Source organism: Populus nigra, chromosome 7, assembly GCF_951802175.1.
Source record: "Populus nigra chromosome 7, ddPopNigr1.1, whole genome shotgun sequence".
Taxonomy (NCBI): domain Eukaryota; kingdom Viridiplantae; phylum Streptophyta; class Magnoliopsida; order Malpighiales; family Salicaceae; genus Populus; species Populus nigra.
The window spans coordinates 20,632,222-20,650,542 of record NC_084858.1 but is presented as its reverse complement, the minus strand read 5'-3'; the positions used below and the strand labels follow the sequence as shown (position 1 = coordinate 20,650,542).

Here is an 18,321-nt window from a genome sequence, read left to right as displayed (position 1 = left end):
ATACGTTGTTTTGTCACAAGTGCGCATAAAAATCGAAACACAAACATGAAGTTATGAAATGCTGTAGTTTGCTTGACATGTAAATCAATAACACAAGGAATTCAGAAAGATTAGATCCCATCTAGCATATTTGTGTCTCATCACTTTTTGAGTGCTACATCAAGGGCTGCAATTCGCTGTTCTTGAGCATTAACAAGTAGCCTAGTCTGAGAATTCAGGATGATTAGAGTGTCAACCGATGCAAGAAATTAAAGCCCGTTTCTGATCGACATTACAGATTTAAGATTGCCGGCAGACACTCTTGGAATCTAGCTACAGGCCAGAAACATATTTGTAAGGCGTCCGAAAAGGAACGTGTAAAAGAAATTACTGTTCATAACCAGGAAACAGAAGACAAGAATCTTAACAAGTACATTCAGGATCTATTTTCCATCTCTCTTTGCAGATTCTAACTTGACAGACTAATTTCCTATCCAATTTGGTAAAAACACAACGCACTCAGATGAAAAGTAATTCATCCAGAGCAAATTAGACTATAGAGTAAATGAATACTATCAACAATATCAATCAAAAAAGCCAAATTATGACCTAAGAAGAATTATCACAGCATCAGAATCATAGCCTTGTCTACAAAATCATCCTGAAAAAATCTGAAACACAGAAGATTAGAACTTTGAATAAGAAACATAGAGACTATTGAGTGCAACTTTACAAGTATTATCAGTACCTAATATCAGCCTTTTTAGGCGAATCAGCTGCACATTCTACATGATTTTGTAGTAACAGTTCCCTCCAGAGAGAAGGATCTGATATCGTTTGCCGCAGGGACACTTGAAATGAACGATGAAGCAATCCCCAGATTTCTCCACACAAACAGATTCTTCATAATCTTTCATTGAATCACTCTGCATCAAACATATTATTCACAATCTTTCATTAAATAAAATCATAACACACTCCAATTTAACAAAAATCATCAAACAGTCGAAAAGAATCGACAACTCAGTAATGAAACACAAGAATCATAAGTTCATTTTCGTGTCAGGACAAACGAAGAAATTAAGGGTAACAGTTTTACCTTTTCAGTTGCATCAGTAGGGTTATCTTCAGAGCCTAATTTCTCAGCTTCTTCTTCAAAATCACATGGCTCAGCAAAAACTTCATCAGTATCGGGCATAATTTCGTCCCACCATTGATTTATTTCCTTCATGCTATCCCTCATCTTCTTCAGCCACTGTTAATCACCATAAATTCCCCAAACCCTCGATTATAATCATCTTAAAGCCACAAAATCCTCTCTATATCCCAAGAATCCAAAAAAAAAAAAAAATATTTAAAAGGAAAATTTCCAAGAATCACATTTCCAAGAATCTTTTTATCATCATTATCAAAACTTAATTAAAAGATGCAGATTAAGACAATTACAACAGAAACTAATCAAGAATTACTACCAACCTTGAAACTGGAACTTCCATTGGAACTTGAAGACCTTGAAAGGCTCTTGTTAGGAGACAGGTCTGACACTGATCTTCTCAACGGTGGCTTTGGAGGCAGAGACGCACTTCCCTTCTTAGAACTCCCCGGTGGCGATTGTGCGACCAAGTTGGCCACATTTGGCGGGGAACAAGGATCAGAAAGGCAGCGGCGGAGGACAGGGTCAGTACTGCAAATGGGTTGGAGAATCTTGGAGAAACCGGATACAGAATTAGCGACATTGTTGTTCTCGTTAGTAGTGGTGGTTTCATGGGGTTCAACAAACAGTTTCTTGGGTTTCTTTGTGAGTTGGTCTTGTGGGTTATGGTCAGGAGACCTGCGTTTGTTGGAAGAGTAAGAGGCAGAGCAGCCACAAGTAGTGCAAGGAGTACTGTGGTGGTGGTTGTTGGTAGATGGGTCAAGGCGGAGAAGAGAGAAATCAATGGATTCATCTTCAAAGTTGTTGGCTGCGGGGATTTGGAATTCTTGAAGATTAAAGTCGCACATTTCTATGATCTCTCTGCGTCGTTTCTCTCTGATCTTTCTTTCTCTCTTGGAAGGCTAAGGAAAGAAATCAAGAATAGGAGGCGTAGCTCTAAGTGGGGGATCATATATAGATTGAGAAGGGACATTGGAATACCAATAGTAGGATGACACGTTGCTGTTTTTTGGGTTTAGTGATGAGGTGGCAGAAGAAGATTGGTGAAGGAGGTAGTTTGTTTTCGCGCCAAGTTGATAACTGTAAAATAGTTCAGTTATGTTAGGTGGGCCTTTATGGGATCTTTGAATTGGTATATAAGACTAGTCAATTAGAAGAATTAATTTATTTCCAATCAAATTGATGATCCTTACCGTTTAGTCGTGGATGCTTACAGAAAGTGACACTGATCATCTTCTCAGCATCAACAACCTCAGTGGTTCTTCTGTTGGTTTTAGTTGCCTTGTACGTTTTATGGAAGAGGAAGAGACAGGGAGGTAGAAGGAGAATATGCACAAGCAGAGGAGGGAGCTTGGAAAAAAAGGTGTTCTTCTAAGGGGTTGTCTAGCTTGGCAACTTTCTCACTTTTTTTTGTGTTTCATGTACTTCGATGTTGATTCCTCTTTCTGCTGCATGATCTTAGGAGGTTTTTGAATGCTGTAAGGATCTCTTGCTTCCTCAATTCACTGTGTTTCGCTGCACTCTGTTTTTTCTGCATCTGTACTGAGTTCGAGCATAGCCAGGAACAGGTTGCCCTAGATACGGATATGCCATAGTTTCTGTTTTTTCTTTGCCATTCATGCATACATATATAGAAGCGATTCTTTCTCTGAATATTCCCATTGTAAAGAATCTGAACGTGAAACTGTTGAAAGGAAATTAGTTCAAACAGATATAGAGTTATTATGAATCCCATTTGGCGGTTTCCTTGTACAGATATTCAATCTTCAGTCATGTCTGCTATATATTTTGACATTAGTGCTTGCATTGTTCGAGATATAGTCAACAGTGCTGCTTAGTTGATGGATAAATTGGTTTCAAGCCGAATAATGGTTAACAGGAAATCACAATTGGTTTTCTGTTTGGGGGGGGAGAGGAAAACAAGAAATTTGCAGTATATGACTCTAAAACAAAGGGATAAATTCTTTGACACCGGATTGGTTTCCTGTTTGTCTTACAGTATTTTGTAAAGGCAATCACAATTTATCCATAAGAAGCACTGTTGACTATATCTCCAACGATGCAGGAACCAATGTCATCTTTCTAACTATTTTGCTTAATCTCATTAATTTAGTTAAATATCCGGTGGTGTGATGTTTTCATAATAAAAGATAACGATTTACCAGGAAAAGGCAACTAAGCTCTTAGAGGCTTAGACAATAAATATAAATAAATGAGGAGTATTATAGTAATTGAATAAAAAATTGATAAATATAAATAGAAAGAGATAAAAAAAAAATAATTAAAGAGAAAGAGAATTAGAGAAAAGAGAGAAAAAAAGAGAAAAGAAAAGAAAAATATAAAAAATAAGTTGTTAAGGAAGGTTTATGCTTTAATATATATATATATATATAAGGGTTGTTATTAGTTGAGATTTTTGAATTTATTGAACACTAGGATTTTGAAGATTGTTTAATTGATGAGTTGATTGAAATGTTTTGGATAATGGTTTAATTGATTGAATTTTAAATGATTTTATTAGGACTAATGATTTTGAGATTTATTGGTTTAATTGATGTGTTGGCTGTAAGAATATTGAGGAAAAAAACCCTTGCTCAAAATCTGGACAATATGGTCTCGAAGTTGAAAATAAAAAAATTTCAATTTGGTCCTTTAATTTGTAAAAATTATAGTTTAGTCTTTGAATTTTGGAAAAATTACAGATTGATCCCTAGAGCATAATTTGAAATTATGGATAGAATCGAGGATGAATTATGGGCAAAATTTCAATATAGTTGTGAATTTATGATATTTTTAGTTTGGTCCTTTAATTAGATAAAATTACAATTTGACCCCTAAAAATCTGAGAAAAATTCAGAATGGTCCCTAGCTATAATCTTAGTTTTTTAGATTGGTTTGATGAATAATTAAGGGTTATTTGGTGAATTATCAAGTTTTATGATTTGTTTTCTTTTGAATTAAATTTCAAGAAAACCATTTAATTTTTTGATTTAAAAAAAAAAATAACTAGGTTGATTGATAAACATATATGGTTATAAATTAGACTTTTAGTTAAGTATATTAAATAGGTTGTACGAGTTGTTTTGGAATATGTTTCATTTTATATTCAGATAATTCCGATATTCTACCTACAGAACATCAATATGATTGCTTTCGGTATCTGCTTTCAAGTTTTGTTCGCTTTTGACTCAAGTAAGTGGATAATTTTTCATATGCATAAAAAATAATATAAATATTTGAATTGTTAATACGAATTAGATTGTGCTTCTTGATAATAGATATTTTGATTATTAACCTTATTACGATAAAGTATGATTAATTGTTGAATTTAAATTCTTGATATAAGCCAACATGTACTTTTGAATTGACTTTTAAATTGATAGCTCTTTATTTGATTAATGTCACAAGTTGAGCCTTGAGATGTGAATATGTTTGTTTCATTATGATATGAACATATGGTATGCTAGTCATAATACATATTCTAACGTGGTAGTGTTAGTCTTTATGCACATCGTATATAAAACCATAGTTGGTCAGGGGAGTCATCAACCTGTGTGGACCAATCATCCCACAGTACGAAGCCATATACTTATTACATTTTGATTTTTTAACGAGCTTTACCTTATAATATTCTTGTTATGATCTATTTGAGAATTTTTTTTATAAGAACCTAAAGTCATATTTGTATATATATTCCTTATTATTGTATTATCTCATGTATGTTTATTAAATGTTATCTACTCCGTGAGTTGTTGAACTCATCTTTTTATTTTTATTTTTATTTTCAAGTTTATAACTTGTTAGTAGATTATTTTTATTAGATCTTCCAAACCAGCTCTTTTGATTATGATAAATGGAAGATAGGCGGACATGACTGCTTTCATTCTATCCTTCTATCTTAAAGCATTTGAATCTCTTTCTATTTCCCCCCTGATTCGTTTTATCTTCTTATTACGGTTTTACTTTGTGTTTGAAACTTTCAAAATCCGTATAAAGCACTAGTAAGCTCCGAAGTTATTGTTGGCTAAATTATTAGCTTGTGTGTGGTCACAACAACATCAAAATGCAGGTTTTAAGGGAGAAAACAAGTCTGCAATTTTCTGCAGAATAGCATGAACAAGAGGAGATATACATTGTAGAAACTTATCACACTTTTCTTTCTTTTCTTCTTCCTTTTTTTTTCTTCATACATCTCCAGAACTTTCAGCCACATATATACACATAAAACCAACACACCTTAGCCTAACACTTGTTCATCTTTATCACCTTTTAATCTAACTATTACTCTCTTTCTAACACAGTTTAACTAACTAAAATCAAGGTTAAATATATTGTCACATTAACTTTACTAGTTACAGCATACTAACCTTAACAGTTATGCCATGCCGTGATCATTTAACAACAGGCTTTTGCCCATGCAAGTGTTAACTTACCGCAGAACTTAATATTCATTGCATTCGACAGAAACCAATTGCGTCAGGTTTAGTTAAGGGAAAATATAGTCAATCTGACGAGAGTTTTTAACAGAAATGTGGAAAATGAAGTTGTTGAACAGTATTTACAGGACCAAGGAAGTTGACAGTTACCGTGGCAGACTGCAGAGTTGACAAATTATAATCTGCACAGAACAATCAGCAAACATCTGTTAATGGATCAAACAAATGCCAAGATATTCTCAAGTGGCAATGTAGAAAAGTTTACCTATTAGATAACTTATAATCCACACCTGTAATCAGGAAACTGCATGTGCTGACTGCTAGTGTTGACATATTTCAAATGAAATAAATGTAATATTTTGTGATGGCAGCCACGATATCATTTCTGCTATTGACCATATTTTCCATTTCTTGTTCAAGTTCTATCTAGCAAGCCAAAATATGGACCTGCTTAGTCTAATATATTACAGTTCCTTTTCTACATCAACTAATCAAGAAGAGTGGAAGAACAAACACTTGTTTTTGCCCAACATAATCAAAATTGACCGCAGAAATGGTCACTACTGGTTAGCAGATGAAATTTCATCAACGTAGAGAAATCATTTAAAGAATGCTATTTCTTCGTGTCAAGAAATCGAGAGTAAATGTATGGAAAAAAGACCACATAAATTTGAACTGAAGAGAGTGGAACTAAATCAATCATGGATACCAAGAAATCACTCCTGATCTTTTTTCTTATAGTCTTCTTGCCATTATGTGATTCCATATATATATATATATATATATATATATCATAACCGTTAATCAATCCCTTACAGCTAGCAATGTTCTTGTTTCAAAAGAAAGAACTTTTGCATTTGGATCTTTTAGCCCTGGTAAGTCAAGGTATAAATATCATGGCATCTGGTATCATAAGATAACAAGACAAACTCTTGTGTGGGTAGTAAACAAAAATGATCCCATTAGTGGTCCCTCAGGGGTCCTCGTGGTAAACCCTGCTGGAAACCGTGTTCTGACATGAAGTTTCCTCCGTGGTCCACTATAAGATCATCAAGTGCTGGTGCAGCTCAGTTCCTGGATTCTGGAAATCTTGTTTCGGTCAAAAATGAAAGTAAAAGAATTGTTTGGCAAATATTTGATTATCCTACTGATACGATGCTTCCAGGGATGAAGATCACGTTGGACGGCGAGTTGGTCTTGATCGGTTCTTAACACTGTGGAGATCAATGATCGATGACCCAGGTAGTGGGGACTACACATGCAAGCTCAGCCCATGTTAGTCCAATTTTTGTACAAGGGTTCTGTGAGGCCCGTAGTAACTTTTTTTTTTAAAAAAAAAAGTCTTAGCCTAAATGGTCCTTTGCTAGCCCATGTTAGTCCAATTTTTGTGGCCCAAAGAGTGTGTGTGTGTGTCCAGCTGAGACCTAGACACGCACGTTTTCTTTACTCTCCCGTTTCTCTACCCTTTTGCTGCAAATTCCTTTCTCTTCGAGCACAAAGTTAATTAATTAAGCAAGTTACTGTAAGTTTCCTTTATCTTTTTTTATAATTATTTCTATTTGTTTCATTGTATTATTTTGGGTTTATTTTTTTATAATTAGTTCCTTCGAATGTTAGAGTTTATGATAATTTAAGAGTTTGCTTGATTAATTTTAAGTGTATGCCATATGTGAGCATGTATTTAAGTTGTATTAACAATAATTAGCATGTGATTTTGATTAATAGATATATTTTGGGTAAAACCTAAAGATTTTGAATGCTTGAAAGAAAATAGGGAATTGTTGAAGAATTATATAGAAAAATCATGTTAAAATCATGAAAAATCTGTTTCAAGTTTGAAAATGATGAAATTTTTGTTTGGTTATTAAGTTTCGGTAAATTATGATTTTGCCTCTAGATTTTAAAAAATAACAATTTAATCACTGTGCTTAAATAATAGTTTTAAGAAAGATTTTGATAGAAAATTAAGTTTTATTTGTAGTTTATTATAAAAAAAGAGGTTTATTTTGAATTAAAATTTAATGCTATTTTACAATAAAACATATTTAAGTACTTTAGAAGTCCCCATAAAATAAAACATATTTGTACATATTTGTACTATGAGGGGATTTTAAAGTACCTAAATATGTTTTATTGTAAAATATTATCAATTCTCAATTCAAAATGAAACTATAAAAATTTGTCAATAAAACACAAATAAAACTCAATTTTCTATCAAAATCTATCTTAAAAACTGTTATTTATGTCTAGGAATTAAACTGTAATTTTTCATAAACTAGAGGCAAAATCATATTTTTTCAAAACTCAGGGACCAAACTAAAACTTTTCCAACTTCAACCTCTAAACATGATTATTTCTATATAATTCTACAATAATTCCTTATTTTCTTTAAGCATTCAAATTGTTTAGGTTTTCCCCCCCCCCCCCAACACAAATAAAACTCAATTTTCTATCAAAATCTATCTTAAAAACTGTTATTTATGTCTAGGAATTAAACTGTAATTTTTCATAAACTAGAGGCAAAATCATATTTTTTCAAAACTCAGGGACCAAACTAAAACTTTTCCAACTTCAACCTCTAAACATGATTATTTCTATATAATTCTACAATAATTCCCTATTTTCTTTAAGCATTCAAATTGTTCCCCCCCCCCCCCCCCCACACACACACACACACACACACACACACACACACACACACACACACACACACACACACACATGTTAATCAAAATCAGATACTAATTATTCTTAATACATGTTTATAAGCATATATTGCTACACATACTCAAATCAATTCAATAAACCTCTAAATTATAATAAACCCTAACATTCTAACTAACTAATTATAAAAGAATAAACCCAAAATAATACGATGAAACAAATAGAAAAGGATAAAGGAAACTTGTAATTTGCTTAATTAATTAGCTTATTGCTTGAAGAGAAAGGAATTTGCAGCAAAAGGAAAGAGAAACGGGACAGTAGCTCTCGGCCGAAGAAGAAAAAAACAAAAAGAGTAAGCTGGGCATGTGTGTGTGTATATATATATATATATGGACACTTTTTGGGCCAAAGAAATTGGACTAACATGGGCTAGTGTAGGAAACAAAACCGTTTGGGCTAACATTTTTTTCACAGATGGGAGTGTGAGCAGAGGAATTGTTCATGTTCGGCGTTTGGAAGCTTAGGTTTTGAAAGGAATGGAGTTGGCTGCTTGACTTGGTATGGAAAATTAATGGAAATAAGAGAGTTTGAAGATGGACGTGAAATGTATGTTCGAGTGGATGCAATTGAGCTAGGTATTCTTGTTCTTGCCTTGCCCTACTACCAGTCTTGAATGGAACCATGCCGCATGCTAATGGTCAGGGTTAACTTGGCATTATGGTATGAAGGCCTCAGCATAGTTTTAACAGCCAGGTCCATGGCGGGTGGAAGTAACTACGTCTATTCATCCACAACAGTGGAAATCACAGTTCATGTCGAGGTCCACGAACTGCCAAACACCCTGCATACTAGATGGTAAAGCATTTCTATAGTTCTCTTGAAGTCCATAATTTGATTTCAAACCATTCTGAAAATACAGCAGCTGACATTATATACATGACTATTAAGAAATTGCTTATGTTAATGTATCCTACTTAGTAGTACTGTGTCTGAGTCAAGAGCAAGAACAGCCAGCTGATCGAAAAACTGTGCTGTTTTTGCTCTCGCTTTCAATTTCTCTTTGCGACTTGCATGTTTTAGCTCATCACTATAGAAGAACCTGATAACCGAAAAACTCTTTCTTGTAATCACGAAGATGAAAGATTTCTTCTTTATTTCAGTCTGTAAAGGAAAGAAATCATTGAAAGATACTAAAATGTAAAGACAACAGGAGATGGCTAACAAACCGTGCATCAGAGGTTTGAACTTTGAATCTGGGTGTTGCCAGCATGCATGGCAGCAGTTCAGACCAGGCTAGGTGTTTCCCTTCCTATTTCTATCTGCATCTCCTTTTCATTTATGCCTAGGCTAAATTATCATCCCTGTTCGTTACGAGTTTCACCAATCATAATTAAGAACATTCTTTGATCATAGCTACAATTTTTTTTAGTTACCTCGAACCAAGTTAATAGTGCAGTGTACGATCAGTTAATGATTCTGAGAGAGACATCTTCAGGGAGTTGCAACCCAGTAATGGTCAGCCGTGTTTATTTATAGCTAATTCTACTCCACCACCACCACCACCACCACCACCACCACCATCATCTTCTTGTACCTCAATTAGGGTATGAGGCTTACTGCAAATTTCTCTAAAAATGAATGCAGGTTCTTTTGGAGAAGGAATAGCTGCTTCAGAACTACTCAACATGAAAACAACAGCTAACATGGAGGGTCTGTCCATAGCATCTTCTTGCACACACAAGAGCCCGATTTGAATGCATTTCAAGACTTCTTGAGGGTGATATAACTCCTGCAATGATGAATCAACTATCTCCAATGCTCTCTCTTCTCTCCATAGCTCCCACACCTGTGTGGTTCATAGCATTAACAAACAAGAGGAGATGATAGTCAACATCAAATTGTATCTATTGTAGTCAGTACTGCTAGAAGTCTCTTACATGCCCTATCAAGGTCAAGGAAGAATCCTGTAGATTATATCTGTTGTTCCTCTTGCCACTTACAATCTCTAATAACATAACCCCGAAACTAAACACATCTGATTTCACCGAAATTTTGCCAAACGCAGCATACTCTGGTGACATGTATCCACTGCAAAGGAAAAATAGGCAGATAGTCCTTGATGTTAACTAAATTTTATACTCATCATTCATGAATATTATGTCAATCTCTCTTTTCAGATGTGCTGCTGTACTTACAATGTTCCCATAACTCTACGTGTCTCGTCTTGTATTTGGTCCCTTCCAAATATTCTAGCCATTCCAAAATCTGAGATTTTTGGGGTCATCTCTGCATCTAATAGAATGTTGCTACATTTCAAGTCCCTGTGAATGATTCTCAACCTTGAGTCCTGGTGAAGATATAGAATCCCACGAGCGATGCCAACTATAATGACAACCCGTGTGCTCCAATCCAGGAACAGTTCTCTTGTTTCATCTGTAAAAGAAGTTTCAAGTTTTTCATTTGAACAAGCGTTAAGATGTAGCCAATATGAAAAGGCTTACCAAAAAGAAATGAGTCTAAGCTTTTGTTTGGCAAGTATTCGTAAATTAGCATCGGTTCTTCTCCCTGAATGCAACAGCCTACAAGTTTCACAAGATTCCTGTGTTGAAGCTTCCCAATTACCTTGACTTCATTTGTAAATTCTTCTATTCCTTGTCCTGAATTTTTTGAGAGTCTTTTGACAGCAATCTCCTCCCCATTAGGTAGCTGACCCTAATATCACTCTGGCTAATCAATCCAAAGTTCAAACACAATTGAAGAGAGAATCAACAACTAATTTCTGAGATGTTGCATAAAGAACTACCTTGTAAACTGAACCAAAACCACCTTCCCCAAGTTTGTTATCTGGGGAGAAGTTTTTTGTGGCAGCAGAAAGTGTGCTGAGCTTGAAGAAATCCAAGTCTACATCATTGCCACTTCTCCGGAGCTCGTTTGCCACCCAAGTCTCTTAATTAGTAGAATTTTCAATGACGGGAAACAGTAAGTGAATGCCTTCCTCAAAACAATTCTTAGAACAAAAAGTGTTTAAAGCGGCTGAAAACAATAGGACAAATATAAGCAGAACTGCTAAAATCTCCAAGGTATTCGTTCTGTCGATTGTCAAAGAAGATACACTAACAGCATCACCATATGAAATACTATTGGAGTGGAGCTTATCAGCTATTATTTTTATGGATGGTTACTTTATCAGTTTATCTACCTTGTGTTGCGAGGATTGCTTTGTCTTACCTTTTTCTCCTCTCTTCCTGAGCCACAAATAACCAAGTACGCTAATGATCAACGATGTTGATAAAACAGCTGGAATAAGAATGGTCAGCAACCCCTTTTCATGAGACCCTTTTGATTTCCTTGCATTCTCAGCTGCATGAGAGTGAGAAGAGTACAGAGAACTTGAAATTTTTGTTACGAATGGTAACCGAATTGATGGTAACTGAAACAGAACCAAAACAATTCTTTGCCCACTGATATTATTGTTTATGAGAAATGTTTCAGGAAAGTATTGCTTTTTATTTGAAAATTTAGAGCAAAGCAAGAAGTACCTAATTCAAGCGCATCAACACGAACATACAGATCATATCTGTCATTCCTATCATATGTTGTGTCCATTAATTCTCCATGCCATGTAATGCAGCCCTTTGCTATTCCTGGAGCATCTACAATTGCATACGCAGAGCATGAGCAATTCATCTTGCATTGCTTTTCGCAGTTTGCACGACTCATACTTGTGTTCACCCAAACTGCAAATGAAGAATCAGGAAGTAATACTTTGTCCACCTTCACAAACCCTTCTCCAGGATCGCACACTGAAGAGGATTCTAGTCCCTTGCTGACACAACCACCAGACCCATCTCTCAGATACCAGTTCCTTGCATCCTTGAGTTCATATCCAGGCAAACAAGCGCACTCATACCTGGTAATGTCAACAGGTTCACACGTGCTATAAGCACCACATTTTCCATACCAATCACATTGGTGCTTAGGTGCTGCCCAGAACTCCTTCCATTTGTGGTCACTTACATGCCATGTTACAACCTTCAAAAACCCTGTATGATCCACCATTATTCTAAGGATAATGGAATCATCAATAGGTGTGTAGACAAAGTATACTTCATCTTGAATGTTTACGAAGCTTTCCTTGTACAATTGCCACTGGCCTCTCCATGGCCATGAGGCTGTTCGCCAATAACGTCTTGTTCCCCTGGAGAGAAAGAATTGTGGTAAGCCATTGGGATAGAGCTTAAACGAGTAGTCCCCGGTTGCAGGGTCATCTGCTGATCTCCATGATGTCAGAAACAGTTCCTGACCTGTTTTCCTATTTAAACCAAGTTTCATTCCTGCTAGCATGGTATCAGTAGGATAATCAAAACTTTGCCACACAACTCCCTTACTTGTAGTCTGGACCAGAACCAGATTTCCTGAATCCAAAAGCTGAGCTTCACAAGTATATCCAACAGAACAATTTGCAGACCATACTGGAACCGTTCGGTCAGAGTCACTATAGAGGACGAGGTTTCCATATTGGTTGATGGAGAGAAACCCTGAGGAGCCATTGATTGGATGCCCTCTATTTGCCACCCACACAACAGTTTGTTCAGGTACCTTATGATACCAAATTCCAAGGTATCTAAAGCTTGAATTACCAAGGCTAAAAAATCCTAATGCAAAATTGTTTTCTTTGGAGATTACAAGGCTTCCATCTTTAACTGTTTGGTTTGTCTTTATGGCGTCCATGTAAGTACATGAAGTGAATTGGAGGGTTAGAAGAAACATAGAATGTAGAAAACGTTTTTTGGCAATCATTCCCTCACCTAAGTGGTGGAAATGTGAACAGAGTATGATAAATCTAATTTTGTATGACTTCTGGGACTTCAGAATCTGGGGCAAGGTCACCTTGCGTGTTTCTTGGTGTTGACTTTGCTAACGAGCAATAAATATATAATGAAAATGATGCTTGGAGGAACTTAGATTGTAAAAGGGAACTCTGGCTTGTGTGGATGCATGTGTAGAAATAATCTAATTACAAAGTTTGCTTTCCACGTTCATATTCTTGACTTCACCTTAGCAGCCCCTCAAGACAACCAGACAACCATTATACAAATGTGTTCAAGAGTTGTCTGTATCTCTCTGACATGGAAATTTCTTTTAAAAATCGTTAGCAGCCAATTTTTAAGTTATAATGCATCCTGCAAATATCTGTAAACCCCAAGTGATGAAGATCAAAATTTCCCCAGGCTGTACGTATTCTATTTCAATAACTTTTAAAAGTTGACTTTGCGTACATGCATTTGATGACTTAAACATATAACCTTTTTATGTTGAAAATTGTCACAGCTCGATTCCCTTCAAGTTCCTTACCTATGTGAACCTAAATATACACACCAACCTTTTCTTTTAATTTAATCAGAGTTTTTTGCAGCATTTTATGTCATAATTAATTTCATGACAACATGAATTAATTATCTTAATATAATCCTTAATACAACTCAATAACTATGGAGCAATAACTAGGCATAACTTAATAATATTTATTACAATAAAAAAGAAAGGTTTTAAAAGTCTAACAAAAACAACATGCTAACAAAGCTATAAGCTTGAAAAAAAATAAAAGGATTAATGTAATAATTCAGTTAGTAAATAACATTTAATATACATCTATAATGTAATATAGCAATGAAAATATATACAAGTTTGACTTCATGCTTTTACAGGTGAGTTTCACTAGCAGACTATCATAAGAAATATCACAAGGTAAAGCTTATCAGAAAATCAATATGTAGTGAGCATGACGCTTCAGAATGTGGGATGATTATTTACCATAGGGTAGTAACTCCCCCAACTAACTAGGGTTCAGAATAATAATGTGTATAAAAGCTAACATTACTCTATTAGTAGGGGTATATAGATTGACATACCACAAGGTCATAATCAAACAGAACATAATCATTTCTTAAAAACTCAGTTCATACAATCAATCAAATGAAGAGCTATCAATTTAGATATGCATAGTATCTCATATCAAGAAATCAGTTTCAATAAGTGATCATGATTCATCATAAACAAAGATAATGAGCAATATATATTTTACTAAGAAGCATGATCAAAATCATATTAACAATTCAAATATCTATACCATGTTAAAGATTCAACTCAACTTAAAAGGTTAAGTTGTTAGGTAAGACCCTGAGATATGATTTACATAATTCTTTAACACACTCTCTCAAGTAAAAACGCTTTGAGCTTGAAATTTGCACATGTTCACACTACATTCTGTTTAATTATCAAATAAAATGAGAGTTGTGAGATTCGAACTCGTAACCACTTGGCCAACAATGCTTTGATACCATGTCAAAGAACCAATTCAACCTAAAAGCTTAAGCTGCAAGATGATGTAAAACCCATATTCTTATCCCATCATACCCAAGTTCAAAGTTCAGCCCAAACCTAACCCTACTAACCTAGGTATTTAAAGAAATGTTGGTAGAGAATTATTTTTTTCTTTCTTTTCCTCTTTTCTTTTCTCTACCATAACTTCCTCCCATATATACTAAGGATTTCAGTTTTAGCTTAAGTTTTGATTCAAGAAAGTTTGAAGAAACAAGTAAGTGATTCCCTTTTTTGTTATTCTTGATTAAAAGATTGATTATGGAAGGATGTAAGAATTGTTTAGGGTTTTTAAATTGTTTAGATGATTAAAGGATTTAAGGATTTTAATTGATGTATTAGGATGTTAGTTGGCTTAAAACGAACTGATTTGATGTCTAGAATTATGAGTTGTTAATGAACAAATTATTATATTGTGGAAACTACAGAATTGAATATTGACAGATTAGGATTCTGGAAATCCCAATCAACCAGTTGACTGATTTTTGCTGGTCGAGCAGTTGGCTGAACCAGCTGACCAGTTAGTTTATACTAGCCGACTGGTTGGCCTATGATAGTGATTAACTAGTTGGTCATTTTGGTCGACTGATTGACCCAACATTATAATTTTATCAGGTTTGTTAGGTTTGATCAATTTGTGTTATGTTCGGGATCGATTGGGTGAAACAATTCGGCCTTATATTTACGTTTTGGTCTCTAAACTCAGAGTTTTTAATCTTTTATGTTACTTTGCTTCAAGTCGTTTCTGAGTGTTTTTTGTATCTATTATAGGTTTCACTAACGTTCCTCCTAATGATCTTTAGTAGTATTCGATTCTACATTCATTTGTCTTTTGCTTTTATTTTTCAAGTGAAAAATATAACTTTAATATGCATGTAATATAAATATATATGTATGTTAATTATATGATGAGTGCAACTAGTTAATTTCTTAAATATTTATATATGTTGCTTTATTTTTTGAGTACTTATCTCCTCTTGAATATGCACTCATATTTTATTGAACTAAATTCTATTCAATATGATATACATTACTTTGATAATTATGCAAGTTTATATTATATCTTGATATCAGTATGTTTGTCAGTAACTTCATACTAATAGAGAGTAGTTAGTCCATGTGTACATGATATTCTACATAACTAGCTGGTGAGAGAGGCATCAACTTGTGATGACTGATCCTCCCACAATGGTCACCTTCAAGTGTCATATGGTTACATTCGAGTGTCATCTGATCTTTGACATGTATTCCATTATTTTATATTAATATGCTTAACATGTATATTTATATCAAGATATATCGACTTGCGTACACTATCAATATTTAAAATGTATGTTCAATGTTATTCTCTCACTGAGTTGGTTGAACTCACCCCTTATTTTTTAATATTATTTCAGAGTTTTAGTTTTTATTAGCAAGTGGACTTTGTTGAGTGTTCCTGCTTTTTTAGTTTCGGTTGATATGCTTTGCTTGTTTCACGAGACCTTCCTATTATTTTTTGATTTGATGTCTTAAACGCTCCAGTATTACATTGTTTTAATTATGTTTGGATTTTGATAATGTAATAAGTATTATAGATTATTGTTTTGCTTTATCTGACAATGAGAATTATTTTGAAGTGTTATTTGATTTATTTGGTTTTGAAGACAATAATATTTTGAAAAAATATTAAAATATTGTGAAATCTTCATATAATTTGTTTTATGATATATACGTTCTAAGGCTTAGCGTAAGTGAGGTGTCTTTACGATACCACTATTGCGTTGCTGGTCATGGACTCAAGATTCAGGTCATGATAAGTGAGACTCTAAGATATGATTTATGGAATATTATTCATTGACCTGTCTCAAAAATAGAAGAAACACATAAGCAGATATTGAATGAATCCTACTAATGCTCAACAAGTGGAATATCAGGAGTATCTGAATACAAAAAAAAAAAGCATACTTAAAACGACTTGAAGCAGATAACATAAGAGATTACAACTCTAAAATTAAAAACCATAACATATTTATAAAACTAAAATAGATCCACTTAATAGATATCAAACATTTTCTAAATTAATTGAATCTAAAAGAATCAATCAACCTGTACTACTCAGTAAACTAGTTGACTGAAACCATTAAGCCAACTAGTTTGTCAGGATTTTAGAATCTCAATATGCCAGCTCTCCAATATTACAGATTCTTAAAATTTCAACTTATAACTCCAAAACTCATTATAATTAATTCATCAACTAAACTAAAAAACACAAACTTCAAATTCTTAAAATCTCAACAAATTCAAAATTATAGTTAATAACAACAATCGAACACATCAAAGTACAAATTTCACCTTAAAAACCTATATTCTCCAACTCTTTTTTCTTGTATCTTTCCCTCTTTTCTCATCCTTTTTTTTCTCCCTTTCAATTTGCTCTCTTTTAATTTCTGGTCTTTTTTTTTTCTATTAGCTTTATACAATTATCAAAGTATCCCTTACTCGTAACTATTGTTTACTCTTTCAAAGGAGTTGTTGTCCTTTTCTATTAATTTTTTTAAAAAAAAATATTACAAAAATAGTGATGATTCAATGTGAAATTATGATGAATATCAACCACATAAATACGCTATAATGTTAGTTCTTTCTCCTGAACTCCCTTGTTCAATTGTTGTTAGTCTCGGTATTTGAGGTCTAGGGTTTCTGTTCTGCTTTTGGAATTCTCTGTCACTTCTTGTATGCTGTATTTTCTGTCTACTGTTGCTAGTCTCGGTGCTTGTTGTTAATGGTCTTGCTTTGGCTGAAAATTGGGGATTATTCTTGTCGACCCTCGTTTCTCTGGCTGATAGTCACCCCTCCACTCTCCAGGATTCTTCCAAATTATGCCGTAAGCCATGCACTAAGAATAAACAAATTCATGTCTACCTCCAACTATCCACCGTCATTGAAGGGCAAGTTTGAATTGTGATTTCCACCAACTATCCACCATTGTTGTAAATCTACAAATTAGACAAATACTTTATCATTTAAGGGCTGATAATTACGTCTCCAATCTCCGGGTATCTTTGAATATAGTAAGCATTATTAAGAATAATTGACTAAATAATTTAAGTTTTGGAAATTAAAGATTTTATATAAACATAAAAATATTGATTTCCAAGAGTTAAAAAAAGAAAGAAGAAGTGGAAGTGTAAGAATACTCTAAAAGCCATCTAAACTAAATTGGTTTTTTTTACACCAATTAAAAGGATTTATTCTTGTATAAAAGAATTATTTATTTATTAATTCCAATATTATAATTGGAAAGGAATTTTTCCTTGGAAAAAAAATAGCCTCAATACTACAGTCATTTGGTCAAGGTTATATGTCACTTAAAAATATATTAAAATGTTTTTTTAAAAAAACAAATTTATTTTTTATATCAAAACATTAAAATCATTAAAATATATTAATTCAATATTTTTTTCAAATTAGATACATTTTCAAAAAACAGTTCTAAACACGAAAACAAACTTTGCAAAAATAGAGTAAACTTGCACATTAAAATGGATAAAAACTGATCCATGGTTAAACACTAAGAAATAGAAATCCAGTAAAATCACCCATCAAAAGCCCTTGCGCACTAATTTTTCCAGATTATGAAGTTTTCTTTGAGTTTGTACAGAATCATACGGCCAAACCACAAAGATTTTTTTATTAGATTATGCGCAGGTTAGCAAAAAAAAAAAC

The 18,321-nt window shown here is 33.8% G+C and overlaps 2 protein-coding genes and 1 long non-coding RNA gene across 4 annotated transcripts; 1 reads left to right on the top strand and 2 right to left on the bottom strand.

The window, feature by feature from the left end:
- Window positions 1–355: 355 nt before the first annotated feature.
- On the bottom strand, window positions 356–2,026 carry LOC133699584 (uncharacterized). The gene is made up of 3 exons (XM_062122885.1): window positions 1,456–2,026; window positions 1,079–1,234; window positions 356–905 (listed from the first exon to the last, which is right to left on the bottom strand). The coding sequence occupies exons 1-3, from the start codon at window positions 1,978–1,980 to the stop codon at window positions 765–767; spliced, it is 822 nt and encodes a 273-aa protein (XP_061978869.1). The 5' UTR covers window positions 1,981–2,026; the 3' UTR covers window positions 356–764.
- Window positions 2,027–9,026: 7,000 nt separating this feature from the next.
- Window positions 9,027–10,410, top strand: LOC133699589 (uncharacterized). The gene is made up of 2 exons (XR_009843302.1): window positions 9,027–9,087; window positions 9,877–10,410. It is a non-coding gene; the product is annotated as an uncharacterized LOC133699589 (long non-coding RNA).
- LOC133699582 (G-type lectin S-receptor-like serine/threonine-protein kinase At1g11410) lies at window positions 9,086–13,009 on the bottom strand. 2 transcript variants are annotated; one of them, XM_062122880.1, is made up of 7 exons: window positions 11,772–13,009; window positions 11,461–11,592; window positions 11,036–11,178; window positions 10,734–10,944; window positions 10,428–10,665; window positions 10,170–10,320; window positions 9,086–10,078 (listed from the first exon to the last, which is right to left on the bottom strand). In XM_062122880.1, the coding sequence occupies exons 1-7, from the start codon at window positions 13,000–13,002 to the stop codon at window positions 9,749–9,751; spliced, it is 2,436 nt and encodes an 811-aa protein (XP_061978864.1). In that variant the 5' UTR covers window positions 13,003–13,009; the 3' UTR covers window positions 9,086–9,748. The 2 variants fall into 2 exon arrangements, with proteins under 2 accessions (XP_061978864.1, XP_061978866.1); XM_062122882.1 differs by having other exon boundaries at window positions 10,734–10,938.
- Between the last annotated feature and the right edge of the window lie 5,312 nt (window positions 13,010–18,321).